General features: G+C 38.0%; 1 protein-coding gene across 1 annotated transcript; it reads right to left on the bottom strand.

Annotated features, from left to right (window-relative positions):
• Window positions 1-601: 601 nt before the first annotated feature.
• Window positions 602-13,363, bottom strand: LOC307087522 (SEC14-like protein 2). Its single transcript, XM_079753120.1, has 12 exons — window positions 13,203-13,363; window positions 12,612-12,687; window positions 11,486-11,529; window positions 9,861-9,923; window positions 9,388-9,576; window positions 7,841-7,936; window positions 7,402-7,462; window positions 6,759-6,842; window positions 5,970-6,076; window positions 3,026-3,165; window positions 2,527-2,696; window positions 602-2,234 (listed from the first exon to the last, which is right to left on the bottom strand). The coding sequence occupies exons 1-12, from the start codon at window positions 13,254-13,256 to the stop codon at window positions 2,035-2,037; spliced, it is 1,284 nt and encodes a 427-aa protein (XP_079609246.1). The 5' UTR covers window positions 13,257-13,363; the 3' UTR covers window positions 602-2,034.
• Window positions 13,364-13,387: the final 24 nt, after the last annotated feature.

Here is a 13,387-nt window from a genome sequence, read left to right on the forward strand (position 1 = left end):
AAGCATGTCTTCATGTCTGCAATGACAGGCAATGACATGTCTTTTATCACAGCACATGCAACGGCGTCTACAAATAAGATGTTAAAACATTCAACCCACTGTCAATTTCAAAGGTATAATTGCTATTGATATTATTACTATTATAATAAATATTATAGTAATATCATATAATATAAAACGTAGGCCTAAGTGGCCACGTTTTTTTCCTTCTTGCCTGGTGATAAGTAAATACGTTAGCCTCTCAATCTTTTAAATGATGAGAAATGTCATGGTAAAATATTTGTAGAATATGTAAGAATATGTAAAAACGAGAAGATTAATGAAATTGAAGTTGCTATTCTTATCCAAACATTGTTTTATTGTGTAGCAGGTATAAAGGACAAAGGACAACGGAAAACGGTGCAACAGGTTGGAAGAAAGATTATCTACTTGCTTCAATGAAATGCCTCACTTTTTATGAATGCAGTGCGCCCCCTTGTGGTCGGTATGGATCTATGACACTTCACGCAGAAAGAAATATCAAGTTTGAGAAGCGAATAAATTGCATCCACCAGGCAAACAACATAACAGTGAATATTGAATATCGTCGACTATAGGTGTAGTAAGAGCAACTGAAAGACGACTAAGAGATGTTGCAAAATACAAAACAAGAGAAAGATTATAAGTAATACAAATAAGATGGCCTACTTACAAAAAAGCGGAAGAAATATACAGACAAAAGGCTGTATCGTCATCAAGATTAATTATCTCTAACGACTGTCTGCTTCCTCTAAAGCCCGTTAATGCGTGTACCCTGGGTAGGCCCATGCTATGAAACAATGAGTTTGACACACGCAATTCCTGTATACATAATTTATGAAATATCAACATTTGCTGTTTTTTAGGAAATAATAGTTGTGAGATTTAGTGGTCGCGAATGAGCGATAGCGACCACTATAGCCCAATAAAGGGTAGCCTAATCGTAATAACTCAGAAATATATTTTTATATGTTTTTATTCACGTTCATATTTAAACATTATATACTGTGCATAGTCCAGCCATGTCAGAAATTATACATAACTTACTAACTTGAAATATTTGAAGCAATTAAAACAATTTGTTTGCTATGTATATGGAATAAGAGCTTAATATCGAGTGGACAAGAAATTCTTTCACAATGATAATCACCCTGACCTATGGTTGGAAAAGCCTTTTGAACCAATGCTGTTTAATAAAATAGCTATTTTATAACTCGGAAATAGTATACTAGTTATATACTGACTCACATATTTTTCAGTGCATGATTTGATTTCCTTGTTTTTGCATATATTAACATATAACACAATTTCAAATCACATGAAGCCCAGTAAAGATATCGACCAGTATTATACCAGTATTTAAAAGCTATTCTTATTGGACACATATTTGGTTTCTGTTAAATCACCCTTCACACATTTCCATGCATGCACGGGAGCACAATGTATATAATGACAATATAATTGTCATTACATACCATTAATTACCTCCATATAGATGGAATGATACGCGTGTTTCACTTAACGCGTTAGTTAAGTGAAACAGGCAACTCATCATTCGATGAGTACAGCACACTGTACAAGTATTCTCATTCGATGAACAAGATTAAAACCTATATTCAAACATTTTCAGAGAACAAACACATAACAGTGCCATTCATAAAAATAAATAACAGCCTAAACTGCACCCTATTTAAAGTTTATAACAAAGTTTACAATATTGCCTTTAAATTATGTTTCAACAAAAATAATACTGTATATTCTGAAAATATCATCTATGTCAAGATCGAACATAAATTATTAAGACAAAATGAGTTGGTGGAAAACATATCAGTTGACTGAATGCTGACTGAGTATATCAACTATGCATTCCATTTCCTCAAACAATCAAATCGGTCACATATAATAAACTGGAATTATACATTTATCAGATCAACGTCTTTAGGATTTGGAGTGTGTGTGGATTGTGTCTCTGGAAAGGGCCAACAAAAGACCAATCATATTCAAGTATCAGGGGGTTCAAGCCATTTGTGCGGATGCAGTCTGGTCCACAACAATCTGATTTCTGGGTTCGTCTTTGCCAAGCCCATTCACCGATTCTGATTGGATACTGCCACTAGCCTTTGGGGACTGTAATTGGCCCGGCAGCAGGACATCGACGGTAAACTGGATTCGTTTGGACTTAAGGAGGCTGTAAGTGTTGTCAAAGCGGAGTACATCTGTAAATAGACAAATAAATATGGCGTAAGGGGGAGTAAAATCAAAAAATTTGATTCAAAACCATGAGCAGAACCTTGTTTTCTAAATAATTGATCTCGATAAAAGAGGGTTAGAAAAGCCACGTAGGAAAAAGGTATGACATAGTTTAGCAGATGCTCCAAAGCATATTCTAATTATAATGTTGTGCTCTACTATGGATCAAATGTATCTGGAAGCACATTGTTAACCCTTTGAGTTGACATCGATGGATTGATGAAAACACCTTTAGTCCAAATACAGAGGCACACTTACAAACACCCGGCTGCTGACAGGTGAGTGAGGCTTCCTCAGGCACTAAATGGGAGTTGTAGCGCTGGCTATGAACAACCTCTGTCATCTGTGATGCCTTCTGCCATTGTCCTTTATTGGACTTGAGGAACACCCCAAAGCCAATGTCTGCCCCCTCACTGGCAAACTGCCACCTATGACGAGATTGAAAATGCAGGTAAACATTATTGTTTACGGTGATTCGTATTTTTCAACAATCCATAAACAAGGAAAGACAGTTGTATTTGTATAGTCCCTTATCATCGTTACGCCTAGATTATAGGACACCCCATAATATGGAAAAAGAGTGAGATAGCTGTACACATTCTCTGTGATTTTTGCTCTTTAATACAGTTCCCCTTTTTGCATGCATGTGTACAATTGTTATTGTGGCCATCTCACAGTCCCCTGCCGTTATGGGTCTCAGCCGAAGGTTTACAGAACCAATGTGGTATGAACCAATATAATATGGGAGAGGTCTGACCTGAGAATGCAACCAGGAGCCAGTATTTCATACTCCATCTGCAGGGACGACCCACGGTTCACCATCTCTGTCTGCTCATAGTTCAGCTGAACTTGGTCCCGAACATAGTAGGACTTGGGCACTGTGGCTACAAAGTGGAGCTGGAAACAGACCACACACACACACACACACACACACACACACACACACACACACACACACACACACACACACACACACACACACACACACACACACACACACACACACAGAAAGCATTATAATTATCATGACAAATGTATATGATAATATCATCCATTATTATTAATATCATTATCTTTAAATATATTCATGAGTTGCCTAAATAATTGATCCAAAATCAATTTGCATGACTTACTTGTTTTGTGGCACATTTACATTGGTCAGGATGAATAATGCAACATGATTTATCATATCTTGTCTTTGTTTTTTAGCACATTATCACTCTTAGATATACGATTATAGAGCAACTACCCCTTTTTAGCAATTCCGTTTATATCAACCCAATCACACTGATGCTGGCAAGCCAAAATGCTATCCACAAGCGATTTTTAAGTACATAATACTTCTTCAATCTAAAATAAACTAAAGAGATGACAGGTTTTTGAGCGTATAGTCTCTTTAATCATGCTAATGTTCACTTGTTTCTGTTCCCTAATCCAAGAAGATAAACAAGCTAGATGGGTTTACACAGTTTGCCACATTTTAAAAAGCTACTTCAATTCTAATTCTAAAGTAATTGTCACTCATAATACATGTTTATAGTCTTGTGGTCACAAACACTAACAAACTTGATATACCCTGAGAAAATGGTGAGAAAATATAAATAAAACAATCTGCCCTCCATAACACAACACACACACACACACACACACACACACACACACACACACACACACACACACACACGATAAACCAATCACACGAGTGCAAACACAGAGTGAAACAATTGGCCGAAACAGAGAGTAACCTTATCTTGCTTAAAAAAAAAAGAAACAGGTCTGTGTTCAATAAATATGATTAAATAAGCAGAATAGCACCAAGGCTCTTACTTACATTATTTTAAATTAACATTATCTTCACAAAAATAAATGAGGTGAGCTAAATTTTTCAATCATCAAATAGTGGGTTTTACTATCTGATGATTTGTCAAAGTTATGGTGTGTTCCTGAATCCTCGGACAGCAGCCTTCCGAATTGCACGTAATTTCCGGTCTCGGAGCATTTATAGCGTTCCTGTTCGTCTTTGTGATTGTGTCTTGAAATTGGCTAGTCGTTTATGTTAGCTACATTAGCCTCTTAGCAAACCAGCCCGAAAAAAAAAATACAACTTTACATTGTATTGCACGCACAGCAAGACCATGCAATGTATAAATTGGTGACCGGAATAAAGTAGCAATGTAATCAAGTGCGTAAGAGCAAAAAAAAAAAAAAACTACATAAAATGACCAACGTGGTACAAAACAAATTAAGTTATTGTAAAACAAAATCTCTTCACGGGCGCAGCCATTTTGTTGAGAGCGTCATCACTGCTCTCGGTCTACTCTCAGATTTCCGAAAGTTGAAGACAAAAAGGGGGCGTGCCTCAGAGAATTGCAGCAAGAAAGCTGGGAGATCTTCGACTTTTGACTCGGAAGTCTGGCGTCCGAGGATTGAGGAACACACCTTTACTCTAGACGTGGGAGTGGTTAGATTCAACAACTACACTATACAGAGCCTAGAGTTTGGACTATGGTGACCTCAGGAAATAAACCTCTTCTACGGGTACACAAGCCCACATAAAAGGCAACAAAACATGTTTCAAAATGACACAATGCATACAACAAGACTGTGTCCAAATACCTTAGCTTATACAGTACAATACAAAGCGATAACAGAAACTGTCAAATCCTTCCATTTGAAGTGTTAAAAATTAATAAACAAACAAAACAAAATGGACAAAAAGGGTTGGACAAAAAAAATCCTACACTATCTTCTTCAAAAAATTCCATGACGGAAAATCATTCCTTCTCTTCCTCATGTCTGTGCTGGGCCCAATTATTTATCTATAGAAAACAGTAACAGACTTCCAGTCAGTTTGCTAATCTAGAATACAGTCTGTTAGGGAGGAGCTACTCAAGCAGCGGTGGGGGAGGCTGTATCTTCTACAGGGACACACTGTGCATATGGTTCTCAAGCAGCAGATGCTATGAACATCCAATCTAAGCTGCTACGCAAAAAAGGCAATTTAAGGGTCAATAAACGGCTGCGCTAACCTCTTTGACGGTGTACTGAGATAAGACGTTTTGGCGGTGTACTGCTGAGATAAGACTTTTCTACGTTTCTGATAATTAGAACCACCTGTGTGGAACTTATTGATAAGAATGTCGTTGGTTTGAAACAGAAATCTGTACAAGGTTGGTATGAGAACCAGTTGGATCAACTGCTTTGAGTCCTCATTTAACTTGATTACTAGCTTTTCTAAGCTTGTTACTTTTGCTAGCTTAGAAAATTTACATGAAAAAAAAGTTTTGGCCAATATCAATGTACTTCGTCATAGTAAAAACCTTTTCAGAAGCCAAGCTCTAAAATACAACAGAACAACAGGACCAGTTTTGCATTGGGATGAACAGTTTCCCTGGTCACGCTAAACAATTTAAAACAGTGACATGGTCATACATTAAGGCTTCACTTGTTTTCACATAGTTTTCCCCTTGGATATGTCCATGTACGGAATTGCCTTGTGACGTTTGTTAGAAGTTGTTAAAACGGATTGGTGGTTAGACTAGGCCTTAATTTTAAACTCTCTCTGACCGTTTAGACAGGCATGTCTCTCTCCCTTTGTTCACTTGACCAGCAAAACTGAATCATGTTGATGTTGGCACTGCGGAAGAGCAACAACAGATCGGTTCTACGGTGTGTCCCCCGAGACACCCGGGATAACTTACCAGGGTCCGACAGCGAGGGTCTCCGTCGGGGTCCGTCAGCTTGCCCCCATAGATGGCAGGCAGCTCCTCAGGGGCTATGTACTGCTGTAATACCTCCTGCCAGTTGGCTGTGGAACCAAATGCAGAGGGAGCGAGAATGAATGGGAGTAGAGCGGCAGGAAAGGCCTTATGATAGTTTGCCTTTGATACTGCATGACATTTCCCCTCTGGCATGCTTTATACGATCAGATTGGATTTGATTGTTTCTACTGATGTCACTGATGTCTCACTCACACGCACACACACACACACACACACAATGATGTTAGTAAGTCAGGCCTCTGGTGCCTTGCTAGTAAATTGTATGTTTTGGCTAAGGGATTATTTTATTTAATACTACACCCAATCTTAAAATAAACACGTTGGTGTAAGAAAAATTTCCTTCAGTTTTTTGCAGAACTCTTCCTTCGACCCCAGAAAACACATTGTCATTACAAGTAAGCATGGACATGGATCTTGAGTGGCGTATGTTATATATATTGCAAACTGACAGAAGCATGAAAAAAGCCTAAATTTGTCCTGAATTGCCTCTTGGTTCCATCTTAGTACTAAATGCTAGCTTGGTGGGAATCCTGCATTAAGTTCCCTAACCCAGCTATTGTTTAAAACCACGATGGCCAATAGGTGAATAAGGCCCATATTTCTGTGTTCTCCGCTACAGGTGGGATCCATAAAGAGATATAAGAGGCCCATTAAGAACCAACAGGAGCAAACTGAACTGTAAATGTTAAATATAATGGATATTCCTACCCCCAAGAATGAAGATCTTCTGTTGCGTGTTCTCACATAGGAAGTGCTTGACGAGGTTGTAGGCCGCGGGAAAGAGCTTTGGGGCTGCAGAGGAAGCAGAACATTGTCAAACTACTTTTAAGGAAAAGGGTCCTTGTAAATGCATCAGTTGTGTTCACTATAATGCTTTTTTTATACTTACTTTTTTATACTACACCGAATTGTATTTCAGCATATAGTTCAAAAATGATTTAAGGCAAAACTACAGACTAACTTGTAGACAAACAAACACAAAAATATATAATTAAAATATCTAAATACATCAATGGTCAACAATGTGGTCATTTACATTCTGTTTACGATGTGTTACATATCTTGCATAAAGATATATTCTGCTGATCTTTTTGTATATTTTCTTTTTGCATATATCTACATTTAAATCTCTTTAATCATTATTATTGTCCAGTACTTCTTATATGACTTGCTACATTTCATGTCTGGGATTAATGAAGTACTTCCTAGCAATCCAATGCTTGCAGAAATGGTAAGAGAGGGTCGGCTGTTTGGACCAGATGGTATATGTGTTTACTGCTCCATGCCTTTGTTCACTATCAACATCCACTATCAACATCCAAAATGGTCAAAAAACAAACCAAAACTGTACCTTTGATGACAAACAGCCTTTTCAGCCGTTCGGGGTAGTTTTCTTCAAACATCTGGAGGATCTTTAAATATAGAATATAAACAAGGCATGTATTGAAACCTTTTAACTCCTTCGCTTTTCTTTTTGAGGTACTATCATCTGAAATCGGGGATGTTTTAGCAGTGATTTAGTTCTGTACTGGGGGAGGGGGAACTATAATGTTTCCTGTGTTATATTTCATGTTTTAATGACAAAAGGTCAATCGACGTGCGTTGTATGTTTTACTGTACCCACTTTATGATTGTATGTCGGCCTTATTGTCTCTTATATGTTTAACTATGGCAATTAAGAGGCAGGACAATTTCATAATAAATCAGACAAAGGGATATCTTATCTTATGTGGGAAGAAGGTGTGTGTGTGTGTGTGTGTGTGTGTGTGTGTGTGTGTGTGTGTGTGTACCTCTGAAAATGTATCAATGGCAGGTTTCCATATGTGTTTCAGCCCCAAGCCTTCAACATCAAAGACCATGGTGATCGATTCAATGTTCTTTCCCAGCTAGAAAAAAAACATAGGAATACACTGATCAAATGTCAAAGTAAAAAAACATCAACCACAACAAAAAAAAACAGCCAGGCAAATAGCATTCCAAGTGTATTCGAAGTATCTTGACTGTTGGTACATTTTGTTGAAGGCAAATGTGTGTTCTGTCCTTTCTTAACACAAATGTGTATTTAAGAATACAAATGTGTGTTTAGGTAGGTGTTTCAGAACGCTGAAACCTGCACTATGTACATTTTCTGGTTAGCAGCCTCTAGTGGCTTGAGTCAGTCAGCCGTCAGCTTTTCAGACGTCAAGTCAAGACTCATGTGAGAAAACCAAGGCAAATTAATTCTGCGAGAATCCAGCCAGGTTACAATGGAATGGTTTTCAGATTACTTTTTTAAAAGCCCAACATATTGTTGTAGTTCGGTATTGTTGAAGGTCAACGGTTGATGGTTGTGATTTAGTCCTGGGACATTTTTTTTATATGGCGTAAATGTCTGCAGCAGAAAATAACAGTTGAGGTTTAATAAGCTGCTATCATTTCGATGGCTAATCCTCCCAGAGCCCTGCAATACCTCCAAGTCTCTCACGCTTTAGGGAGCCCAGTCGACAGAACCCAGTCTACGGAGTCTTTCATGGAATTTTATTTTAGTTATTGTGTTTAGATGATGAGAAGAGTGTTCCACGTAAGTGACTCAGACATGACACGATTCTTCAGACTACCACTTAAGTGAGAAGCCTCACACAAGATACTGGTGTTGGTTTGACATATGGAACAGCTATAACCACAAAAAACGAGTTGACAGGTAACTGGAAGGTTGCTTGTTCGATCCCCGGCTCCTCAGTGTCGAGGTGTCCCTGAGCAAGGCACCTAACCCTAACTGCTCACGACGAGCTGGCTGTCATATTGCATGGCTGACACCGCCATCGGTGTGTGAATGCGTGTATGAATGGGTTAATATTAGGCAATATTGTAAATTGCTTTGAGTGACCACTGGTTAGAAAAGCGCTTTATAAATGCAGTCCCTTTATTTACCATTAAAAGTGCTTTTCTCTTGCTGATACAGATTACTGAGATTATGACTCAAAGCTGTACCCGCAATGCAATCGTGCAGTACACTATCTTGTCTGAGTGGTAAGGTACAGTCATAAAATGAAGATATTGACATATCGTCAGATAGCAAGGTAAGAGACTAGTTTCGGTTTACATAATGCTTACTATGATATGTTGAATAATAGGATAGCCTGCATGGGCTATTTGAAATTGATCCGCATATCGTGAAAGACACACCAATTTCCTGTCAAGGATGAATAAAGTATATAATAATAAAGTAAAAGTTCCAACGTTTATCCCGATAATTCATTTAATCTTATTGCATATCCCTATCAGCCACCTATACTACTTCTGAGGACATGTAGCGTGGCTTCACTTTCTGCTATGTTGATATGTGTCTGCCGTTTACCCTCTGGGACTGCAGGTCACATTCCTTCTGCAGAATCTCGCAATCTCTGATCTTGGACTTGATGAAGTCTTGCTTGGCCGCAGACAGGAAGAGACCTTTTGGATCCATCGGGCCGATGATGTCGTACCAGATAGGGCTGCCCTCCCGGTCGTAACCGCACATCGCTCCAGAGAGATACTTCTCCAACACCTGCCCGTGGTAGAAATACAACAGGTTTCAACTACAGATAATTTTATTTATATATATCTTTTTTTTTATATATATCTTTTTTTCATTGTTAATAATAAATGCCAACATAATAAATGATATATTTTAATGTATTAGCATTTATTTATTTTTAATCACAGTAAAAACATGGAGTTATTTTCTTACGAAAACAACATCACTTCCTAGATGCTGCTGGCTGAATCAACAGTCATAAAGCAAGGTGCAATGGCAGCTACAAGTGTCTCAGTAGGTCTTGAATAATTTACCTCTGGAGGCCTCCATTCGGTTATGATTTTATCAACGTACAATTGTTTTCGGAAGTCCATATGCTGTCGAGGGAAGCAGAAGTGGGTTAGCATCAGCAGATAAATCCTAATATGAATCAAATCCCCATATGATGTTACCATATCATATTACACCTTATATTGGCTAACACAGCTACCTTTTTCTGACCACTTGTGTTCCTTTACACCGCCCTGCAGACAGCCCTATCTCCCTGCATGTGTCTACACAAGCCCTCTCTGTTCCACACGTACAAGTCTGTCAGACAGCTAGCATAAACAATGGTGTAAATAATAAATATTATTGTCACACAATGTCATCCCACCATGACCACTGTGTTCATTGTGTTTTTCTGATAAACCTCTCCTCTTTGATTACCTCAGAACCACAGCTGAATGTACTTCTCTCTGTATACAAATATAACAAACAATCCTGGGTCCACGGCATCTTATTCCCATATTCATAAATCCTTATGTGTCATATCAACCCATTACAGGCAGCCATCAGATAGAATGGGGAGAGGATGTTGCATACAAAAAATAATTAAGGATATTTTCTGTGTCCGGCTGCAAGTATGGATTCAAAAATATATTTGGGGCATTTGTGGCCATTTGTTGAAACGAATATTTTTTTACTAAAACGTCTCAAATGTTTTCATATGTGTATGAAAACAACTTTACATTAGGTTTTAGTCTTTGATTCACCCTGATTTTTCGCAAATGTAAGTAAAATACTTTAAATCAAACCACAAACATGGAACAAATAATAAGTAGGTTCACATCAGGTTGTTCTGGGCTCCCAGTAGCATAGGGTGTCGTGTGTTGACTAGCTTACAAGATTATTGAAGCTAATTCCGGTGGTATCAGCATATAGAGGATCATCTCCATCATTAACTAAATACACAAACTATTTATGTATGCTGCTATGTAGGTCTATGCAATACGCTAAACCACGACAAGTCAAACCAGTGCAACCAGTGTTGAGAACACAATGGATTTAATATTGGATGAAATATTGTTTTTAATATTGGTGACAATATTATTGCTGATGTTATTCTTGTGCAAAGGTTACAAGCAGACAGATTATTATATTTTATATAAATATTTTAATATTGTAATATTTATCAAATCAATAAATCAATACAAAATAACTAAAGCCTTCAAGCAAGACTTATAACTGCGATATTGACATGTAAGCTTTAAGCAACATTGTGTTTGATTCAGTTTTAGTTTTTTTCCTAACCCATAATAAACAATCCTAGTCCTATTCATAGTGAAAAAGGTTTATCTCACTAGCTGTTTCTCATCTAAATTTCAATTTATAGAATAACAACATTTTGCGGGCTATGCTTTTACCTGCAATACTACATTCTCTTGACGACATTTTTGAAACAACAGGAACTTTCAAAAATAATTTGCATTTTGAAAGACAGGATTAGCCAACCTAGCCCACAGATAGATTTGCACGAGCGAACATAGACACAGACAAGACAAGACAAGACAAGACAAGACAAGACAAGACAAGACAAGACAAGACAAGACAAGACAAGACAAGACAAGACAAGACAGACAGACAGACAGACAGACAGACAGACTTTGAGGGGGTGTACCTTTCGTAGCATTGCTTCAGACTTCTGAAGATTAAAGTTTCGGGCTACCAAGAAAGAGGAAAAAAGAGGAAGGACAACAGAAAAATAGATTAGGACAGTTGAATGTGTCTTCTCAAGATTTCTTCCTTGCTGATTAAGGGAGTTTTTTCTTGCCCTTGTAGGGGCTTGGGTCAGGGGGTTGTCATAAATATTTGGCCTGTTAAGCCCTTTGAGACTGTAATGGTGATTAATGGCTATACAAATAAAATTGAATTGAATGAAACCGTGCATCCTCATAACTTCGCAAATTACTCGTTCATGGTAAGTTTGTAGCCCTAGTCTGTTTAAGTGTCTATTTTGGATACAAAAGGAAACCCTTTTTCTCCTTATATACCCCGCCTCAGAACCCCAACTGTAACTAAAAGTGGAGAAGTGCTTGTACACGGGTCAAATTGGACGTCATTCGCCACTACAGTCACATACTTGTATTTTGATTTTTATTATTGTCTTTCTGTAGCGTTTTCTATGTGTGGTGGTTTTTGCAGCACCTCAAGTGTTACGGTTTTCCTGTGGTAATCTTGACATAGCTTTTAAGCGTCAATAGAAATCTTAATGTGTACAGCTCATGTGCAAGGGATTAGGGATTTCTTTCCTCCATAGAAAAGATAAGAAACTATTCACTTATTTAGTCAAGTATATATGTATTATATTTGTTTTGGCTGCTTTACTAACAGTCTTGTTTGCCAGTCAAAACACAATTCAATGTAAAATGAATTAACAGAAAGCTTGTGCTAACTCTGTCTGTCTGTCTGTCTGTCTGTCTGTCTATGTGTCTATGTGTGTGTGTGTGTGTGTGTGTGTGTGTGTGTGTGTGTGGATTTGAGTTGGTTCAGTCTGTAGAAATGTTCACTTTTAATCAGATTAAACATGGATTAGGCTGACGGACAGGATGGGTCACCCAGCCAGCCTGGTTAGCGAGCCTTAACATGTCAAGATTCCTATTGCCATTGTTAGTGCCCTGGCTTAAACATGTGTCTGTGAGTTGTCCAATCATGGCTTGTTTAACCGATCACTGCATAGCCATTAACTGTGTGCAGTGCAATGAGCGTGATGCAACAGGTGAACCATAACCATTGGTTTATCTTACCTCTTAGCCATCGCAACAGGAAGTGATCACTCTGTGCAGGAAGTTGAGGAAGAAGGTCACTGACCTGCTCTCGAAACTAACATTGAGGCGAAGAGATAGATAGAAAGAGGAGAAGAGAATAAGAGAGGAAATGATACATTTGAGAGTGTCAGAGAGTTTTGAGGTGAATACCCGAGGAGTGACAATAATATTAATATAATAATATAATAATAATATAAATAATAATATCGGTCTTCTAAAACATAAATAATAATTATCCTGAAAGAATATTCATGCATACTGGATAATGCCCTGCATAGCAATTGAATTTCATCTACTGAAAATGCGTTGTCTGTAGGTAATGTCAGAGGAAACGACAGGGTTTCACATCCTAATAATAACATAGTTAACGTTATCCAAACTACGCACCAAATATCAACATTTGCCGTACCAAATTCTAAATGCCTCTTAAGAAACGCTGACTTATATCCTATAACAGCACAAGACACACGAATAATAAAGCATGCTAGGATAACGTTATGTAAATTGGAGCAATTATAATCATCTACACTTACACACATTACATTAAATGTCTAATTCGCCTAAACTCACCTGTTCCAGGGCGCTGGCCTGTTTAGGACTTAGGTTCCCAACCACACCACTCATAGTGCCTTTCGTAAAATACAGCTATCAGAAGGAGACTTTAATCCAAAATGGTAAGGCGTTTCGCAGTTCTGCAGCCCGTCATGCGACCTGCTCATCGGGTTACTGGCTGGTTGGACGATGCTGTCTACTGC

Source organism: Pollachius pollachius (assembly GCF_949987615.1).
Source record: "Pollachius pollachius genome assembly, chromosome: 1".
NCBI classification, from domain to species: Eukaryota; Metazoa; Chordata; class Actinopteri; order Gadiformes; family Gadidae; genus Pollachius; species Pollachius pollachius.